Below are 8535 nucleotides of genomic sequence, written 5' to 3' on the forward strand. Positions count from 1 at the left end.
GGAAAGTCCAGGTCTGAGCCCGAACAACCAAGGGGTCCTAGCCCGTCTCAGTTTTGAGGATCAGAGACGGGCTCAGAAGGCTAGTGTCGCGGCTCGCGCTCCTCCCCCACCTGCGGGTAGGGGTAGGAAGAATCGCGGGTCAAAAGGAGGTAGGCAATACCTAAGGGATGTGATCCAGACAAGGCGTCAGCGCTTTCGTCCGGATCAGAGTGATACTTGAGTATCTACTCATTTCCCTCGTATCTAACATCTGCCCTTATCTTCCCCTTCCTAATTCCCCTGTAACCACCATCTCTCCACCTGACTGAGGTTAGGTGGGAACTGCCTGCATAACAGTCTCTTACTGGATCTATGGCTTCATAGTGACCACCTTACTGATGGTCCGGTCTAGAGGATTCTCCGGACAGGGCTCCGACGCGGGAACCATGGTGGGTGAGTACGATCCATTTGTGAATTTTGTGAAAGTGAAAGTGACATGTGGCCAAGTATGGTTACCCATACTAGGAAATAGTGCTCTGCGTTTAACCCGTCCTAAGTGCACACACACAGCAGTGAACACTCACACGGAGCAGTGGGCAGCCATTTATGCTGCGGCGCCCGGTGAGCAGTTGAGGGTTCGGTGTCTTGCTCAAGGGCACCTCAGTCGTGGTATTGAAGGAGGGAGAGAGCGCTGTACATTCACTCCCCCCACCTACAATCCCTGCCGGTACGTGGGAACTGCCTGCATAACAGTCTCTTACTGGATCTATGGCTTCATAGTGACCACCTTACTGATGGTCCGGTCTAGAGGATTCTCCGGACAGGGCTCCGACGCGGGAACCATGGTGGGTGAGTACGATCCATTTCTAAATATATAACACCACTACAGCCTTGTTCATTCTGGAGGCCGATACTATATTTTCGTGCCCTACAAACTCACCCATTGCTAGAAGCCCGTCTTCTACCGTAACCGCTTGATCCGAGAAAACTTTACATCCATTCCTGATGGAGAACCCCGGCGTTCCCTCACCTGAGAGAGACGCCATGGCTTCCCTTATCAAGGAAGGAATCACATCGGTGTTTTTCTTAAACTAAAGAATAAACCAGAACGTCCCCAGCATGCAATCCACATACACACACACAGAGAGAGAGAGAGAGAGTGAGAGTGAGTGTGTGCTGGGAATAAGTGCAGTTCTTGATGAGTGTGTCGATATATGTCCAGACGGTACGATAAGCCGGGTTTCGGCTTCATACTCCCTGGACATACTCCCTGGATCATGCGGCCAGGTCACAGGCTTCTTGATCATCAGGCCCCCGGCACAGCACTGCAAAAGTTTCCTGGACGTCCGGGCTGGGCTTATGCTTTCAGGCTGCCTTCAAAGGCATTACTTGCAGCAGGGTGTCGGAAACAACAATTCCTTTTTCAACAAGGCTGTTTACGAGTTTCTCATCTTTAAGAAACACCACCACAGCCTTGTTCATTCTGGAGGCCGATACTATATTTTTGTGCCCTACAAACTCGCCGATTGCTAGAAGTACGTCTTCTACCATAACCGCTTGATCCGAGAAAACTTTACAGCCATTCCTGATAGAGAACCCCGGCGTTCCTTCACTTGAGAGAGACGCCATGGCTTCCCTTATCAAGGAAGGAATCACATCGGTGTTTTTCTTAAACTAAAGAATAAACCAGAACGTCCCCAGCATGCAATCCACATACACACACACAGAGAGAGAGAGAGAGAGTGAGAGTGAGTGTGTGCTGGGAATAAGTGCAGTTCTTGATGAGTGTGGTAATGAAATATGATTAAACTCAGAGGAGAGAGAACGATGTAGCTGTGACAGTAATCAGGAAATATAAGATGATCTGTAAAGTTCAGAATCCATTATTTACTGGAAGATTTGTTAATTTACTATGTCACTGTCTTCCTCAATAGCCCCAAAAAATAAAAAACTACATAATGTAAGGGAAACAGGTCAATTTAGCTCAAAGGGAATCATTTAAGATTTTAAAAGGAATTTGGACGGAATCACTGTTTTACGGCTGATCACGGAGACGGCCAGCGATTCATTGAACAAGCCGTATAACATCAATTCTGTTTTTCACATTTTCTCTATTTACAGGTTCTGGATTGGGCTGTGAAGCTCTGCATGGCATTAAAGCACCTGCATGATCAACAGATCCTACATAAAAACTTGCAGCCAAAGGTACACATTTAGTTAATGCACAATTAATGCATACAATGAAAATGTACTTCTGTTTTCTAAATTCATGTTTACAGATTTTATTGTGAACAATTAATTTGAGCATAGGTTTATTTATTTTTGTAATGTTTAATCAGAGTGTCATAACTGAAGCTTCTGGTGAAATAAAATGCTTCTGTCTCACAGTTTTAAAACTGGCTTCACTGCACTTTAAAAAGCAATGTAAAGTTTGTTGTGAAGCTGATAAATAATTAGATAAGTTTATGCATCTAACTTAGTGTCACGGTCTGTCATGGAAAACTCGGGAAAGCATAGAAGATCCAAATGCAGTTTATTAGCCCCAAAACAAAGATAAAAAACAGAGCAAAAACACTGTCAAGAGGTATATCACAAACAAAGAATCCATAAACACAAAGAAACAGAAGCAATACTGCAGCAACAAAAGACTAGTTGAGCATGGTATTTATATCACAATGAGCTAATGGGTAAATGATCAACAGCTGGAGGTAATGAAATAATAATCAGTGCAAGGTGTGATGTGAACTGAAGTCCAGAACAAAACAAACAATGATCCAGAAGTGTGCCCTCTGGAGGCTGTCAAGGGCACAACAGCCACTGGCTGTGACAAATGGGACATTAACCTGCTTTGTTCTGGTCGTGTGATTTCTATAGACTTCTTAGAATGAGAGCAGCAGAACACAAAAATATCAAATACAACAAATGTTTAGAAATCAAATGATAATTAAATTACACACACACACACACTTACATGCTTATAGACAGAATATTGAATATACTGAAAAAGGCAAATTTCTGAAATTTCAAAACTAGGAAAGTCATATGAATCATATTAATCCATTGAGGCAAGACAATCCCAGGTGATTAGGGTAAATAATAATAATAATAATAATACCATACTTCCCAGTTGATTTTTTTAATTAGACATTTTCTGAAATGTTATATTTAAATATGCAAATGATGCATTATATAATTAAATATGCACTAATTTGCATTAATTTCTAGGACAAAAATCAGAACATTGGATAAAGCCAGGTTCAAAATTTAATTATAGAATTGCACCTGGTTCAAAAAAAATTTCTTGTTTCATTTTGTTGATATATGAAAATACTTTAAACAAAAAAAAAAGTTCTTGTTTCATTTTGTTGATGTATGAAAATACTTTCAAACAGCCAGACAATTTTCAATGTACACAATTTTTTTTAGGAGTAAAATAGTGTATAAAATCAGACAAAATATCAAAAATCTCGTTTTGAGAAAGTGGCCTTGTTGTGTTTGAAATCTACAGACGCAAACAGTCAAAGTGCAACAAAAGTGTATTTTAGAAGTTATCTTGTCACCATTCCGGGAGTGAAATAAACAAAGAAAAAAAAAACAGTATATCTGATGTGTGTAGTGTCTTGCCTTAAAGGGGTCATATGATGCGATTTTTCTGTTACACCAAATAATGATCTTTAAAAAAGCATCATATGACCCCTTTAATTGTTTTAAACTAATACTGCTGCTATAACTATATTTTCCTAAAGGCGTATGTTTTCTTATGGCAGAGCATATTTTTCACTGCATGTGAAATCATTCGCCACGGAGAGTTTGGAGTAATTTGTGAATGGTACTGTATGTGCTCATTTAATTCAAAACATGACTTGTCAAGAACTATTCAACATGTACTACATGGCATACTGTTTAGTCCAAACACAGTGATCTATAACATGTATTTCTCTTTCTGTTTCTGTCAGGTCCACTGATGCACAAACAGCAGAAACTGAAGCGCTCTCATACGTTGCACCTGAGATTTTGAGAGGCGAACCTTACGATGAGAAATCGTAATAAACATAATACATTTCTGATATTTATTCTAGTGTGACTAAACAGTTTCCATAGCTGAATACTGAAACTCTAACCTTTATAATCTTCTCTTTTTTTACAGAGAAATATGGAGTCTGGGCTGTATCATCTATGAGATGTGCATGCTGAAGTGTGCTGTAAGATTTTTCTTTCATTAGATATTGAGCATGTTTAGATCAATGTTAAGCTTTAAAGAAAATAAAAAATAAAATAAAATAAAATACACGTTTATTTTGTAATATAGATATACTGCAGGTTACTCTCGTTGAGACAATCAACCACTCAACTAGAGATGCAATGATATCAAAATTTCAGTCAGTAAATTCTGTTTCCAGGGGCCTCATTTATAAACGTTGCGTATGCACAAAACCTGCCCTGAAAGAGGCGTACGCCACTTTCTACGCAAAAGGTGGGATTTATAAAAAACAAAATTGACGGGAAAATTTGCGCACCTGCACGCAAACTCTGACCCATGCGTACAGACTTTTTTTAAAGAAAAGTTATGAAGTAAACAACAATTTTAAACTATTTAAATATTAAATATTCCACTCTCATTAATGGAGATAAGCACTGAAATTACATAAAGTCATTACGCAGAAGTTAAACCAAAATTATATGAATTTAGATAGCCTATTTGTAGTGGATGCGCTTGATCACTTTTCCTGTAGTATGTTATGTTTTAAAGGGGTCATATGATGCGATTTCAAGTTTTCCTTTCTCTTTGGAGTGTTACAAGCTGATTGTGCATAGAAAGATGTTCACCTTATCAACAAAACTGCATTAATTTAATTTAATTTAATTTGTTTAAAACAACTGAAATATTATTTGGTCAGTGGAAATGAATGAGATCTACTCTATTCTAAATTATTTTTCTGATAACTATTTTAAACAGTTTTTTATGGATATTTTGATATATTTATTCTAAAACATAAGAATACTGGATGATTTTTAGCAATACAAATTAATGTGTATGGCACAAATGGCATTTATAGTCCCTGTCTCATATTTACTTGATGTCTTGTACCTTTGACGGTCTTAAACATGGTGTCACGTGGATGGGAATATGCATGAAAATTATATGCAGATGAGGTTATGCATAGTAAAACTAGGCACTGTAAGCTCCATATATAGTGATATACATTTCCTTACAATCACTCAAAGACATCATTGCTAATATTGAACCATCTTTTTAGCCTTTTGACATTATACATCCAAAATAGTTTTAATTGATTGCTGACACTGTTGGGCCAGGAGGTGTCTTTTTTCAATAAGTGCCTTTTAACTGGCTCTGTTCCTGCTACTCTTAAAGTGGCTACTGTCACTCTGCCTCTCAAGAAGCCTTCACTAGATCCTTCTATTCTGAATAACTGCCGTCCCATTTCTGTTTTACCATTTATTTCAAAGGTTTTTAGAAATAATTGTGTTTGACCAACTGTAGTTCTTTCTGAATCTTAACTGTATTACTGAAAATTTTCAATCTGGTTTTAAATCTGCTCATAGTACTGAAACGGCCCTTCTCAGAGTGTTAAACGATATCCTTTTAGCTACCAACTCTGGTGATTCTGTGGTCCTGGATCTGTTAGATTTATCAGCAGCATTTGATACTGTGGACCACTCTATTTTGATATCTAGATTAGAGTCAGACGTGAGCCTAAAAGGTACAGTCCTTAAGTGGTTTCAGTCATTTTTATCTGACAGAATTTTTTTTTTCAAACTAGGTAACTTCTCTTCCTCTGTTGCTCCTCTCACCTGTGGCCTCCCTCAAGGCTCGATATTGGTGCCCTCCCTTTTTTCCCTGTACATACTTCCTCTGGGTTCCATTCTAAGAAGGCATGGGGTGTCTTTTCATTTCTACACTGACGATGCCCAGATTTATTTACGCAGGTTCTGGCAATCTAGCTTTTGAGCGTACGTACACTTTTAGGATGAAATCTACGGAGAGTTTTATAAATCCCTAAATAAATGTATAAAGACCCCAGATTATTATACATGTTTCTCTTTACTCATTATCATATTCCAGTTCAGTTAAAAGTTTAATTTGGTTTTTCAAGGTGTCAGAAACGGTGTGTTTTTGAAATTATTATCCTGTTGTTTTTTTTGTTTTTTTCATAAAATAATAGGAAGTAGGGTTGTCAAGCTCCAAGAAAGCCAAAAAAAAAAAAAATGAACATAGGTACTTGAACAGTTGTCTGTATTATTTGCATATTACAGTATAGTCCAAATCCTCTGCAGACGTTCAGTAGCTTTCAAATCTTGCACAATCAAATATGGTATGCTGATTATCCACACAAGAACCAAAATGTGTATAGATAACTTTTATAGCATGACAGATTCAGTTCCTTTTCACTTGTATGGAAAAGTGGGTATGATGACAGAGCTTTAATTTTGATTGAAATATTTCAAAATAACTACTTCATTCTAGTCCTGTTCATACTGTTATTTAAATGCTTGAACATGAACTTGTCCAGATTACATTAATCAAACACTGTTTTCTCCTTTGATATTGCACTTTGGATTATGACAAATGTTCAAGAAAAATGCATTGCTTGAACATGAACTGACACTTGAAACATGCATTTCTTTAAAGCTGCTTTGAAACAATATGTATCATTTATTTTATTTTATCTTATTTTATATTTTGTAAACTACTTACAAACTTGTTGACTCATATTTTGTCTGTCTTTAGTTTGCAGGAAAAAACACAGTTGATATTATTCCAAAGATACTAAGAAGCTCCTATAAAGCTCTTCCTGAGACCTTCTCTCAGGATCTTCGTCAGCTGGTGAGAGACACACTTCAGACTGATCCAGCGAACCGCCCGTCTGTCAGTGAGATCTTGATGAGGCCTTTTATCATTAAACACCTTTATGAAAAGGTGAGTTACTTTATAAAAATGTTAAATTTTTTCTTTTTTTTTTCCCACCTTTTTTTTTGCTGTATTCCCCTAAAGTCATAAAGTAACAATGTTTCAGACACTGGCACTGATAGTAATGACATTATACAAAACATTGGACCGTCAAACAAGGATAATAATTTCTTTAAACTTAATTTTTTCAGAGCACACAAACTATTAAAGAGCTTAATGTGTGTAAAAAGTCTAAAGACAGTCAAGAGACACCTAATGAGTCTGAAAGCCAGGAGAAAACCAATGAGTCTCAAGTCAGTCTAAAGGTACTGGAAGAGCTGGCCGACGGTTTGGAGAGAGTCCACTACAACACAACCGTCAGCAGTCTCACAGGAGGAGTAATAGGTTTGGCTGGAGGAATCACCTCTATAGTTGGACTTATTCTCACTCCTTTCACTTTCGGAGCCTCTCTGATAGTAACAGGAGTGGGAATCGGTGTTGCAGTAGCTGGTGGAGTAACAGCTGGTGCCAGCAACATAACAAAGATGGTGAACCAGAATTCAAACCGCCAAAAGATCAAAATGCTCATTACAGAGTTACAAGAAAAAATTACCTCCACAAGCTGCTGCATCCAAAACATCCAAATAGCAGTGGAAATGCAACAAAGAGATATATCTAAAAGCAATCAATCATGGTCCAATGCACAGTCTGGGGCAGATGTGTGGGCAAGTGCTGGAGTTCGACTTGGGCGAGGACTGGGAGGTAGGAGCTTGTCCGTTTAACTGAAGTCGCAAGTGTTGGGAAAGTTGCAGCTCAGGCCGCAAGAACTGTACGTGTGGCTGAAGCAGCTACAGGGGTTTTGTCTACACTTTTTGTGGCTGTTGACATCTTTTTTATTGCCCTTGACTCCAGAGAAATTCACAAACTCCGCAGAGATCATGCTTCAATAGCGACTCAACAAGAATCAACCGATACAGAGTCTAAAAGCAGTCAAACCCCTGACAGTGAATCAGAGCACAACGACACACAAAATCAGCCATCACCAAACAATAATGAGCAAGAGCTGCGGTCTGAGAACATGAAATTTGTGAAAAAAATAAGGGTAACTGTAGAGGAGTTAAACAAGCATCTCAATGAATTAAAACAAGAACTGGAGGTACTAAGAACTAAGATACCAAACACAAATAACTAAAAATTAGGAGAATGGCCTTCTATAATACTCAGTATATGCTTTCATCATAGATAAAGTATATGTATTGATGATAGCAGCAGCACATGTATGGTGATGGTTGAGCATATATTCTAGTTTTTAATGATGAATTTCTAGTTTGGTTATTGCTCAGTGATATTTTTTATATTTTTTTGATATTGGGCCTTTTTCTATTTAGAATATAGCTGTTTGTAAAACTAGAAAAATGGAAAATGTGAGCACACAATTTTTTTCTTATAGTGCATGCCAATCATTGTGACTGTGCCTGTGATTAAATGCAATTTTTGTTCTGCAGTGTAACTACAATCTGCAATGTACATTTTCAGGAAAATATCAATTGAATTGCAATTCAAATGGATGATCAATTAAGACTTTAGGCTGTGTTTAGTTATTCAATAAACAGTTAATTTACTACTGTTAATAATAACATAGAACA

At 37.7% G+C, this 8535-nt stretch overlaps 1 protein-coding gene across 1 annotated transcript in view; it reads left to right on the forward strand.

The window, feature by feature from the left end:
* The window catches only part of LOC107710183 (probable serine/threonine-protein kinase DDB_G0279405), a 14490-nt gene extending 6409 nt beyond the window's left edge, over positions 1-8081 (forward strand). Inside the window, 8 exon segments of the mRNA XM_016514925.1 lie at positions 2101-2184; positions 3747-3808; positions 3936-4022; positions 4127-4181; positions 6731-6919; positions 7102-7139; positions 7209-7651; positions 7654-8081. Coding sequence (XP_016370411.1) covers positions 2101-2184; positions 3747-3808; positions 3936-4022; positions 4127-4181; positions 6731-6919; positions 7102-7139; positions 7209-7651; positions 7654-8081 — 1386 coding nt within the window.
* Positions 8082-8535: the final 454 nt, after the last annotated feature.

Source organism: Sinocyclocheilus rhinocerous, unplaced genomic scaffold, assembly GCF_001515625.1.
Source record: "Sinocyclocheilus rhinocerous isolate Xijiao unplaced genomic scaffold, SAMN03320098_v1.1 scaffold207, whole genome shotgun sequence".
In the NCBI taxonomy this organism is placed as follows: domain Eukaryota; kingdom Metazoa; phylum Chordata; class Actinopteri; order Cypriniformes; family Cyprinidae; genus Sinocyclocheilus; species Sinocyclocheilus rhinocerous.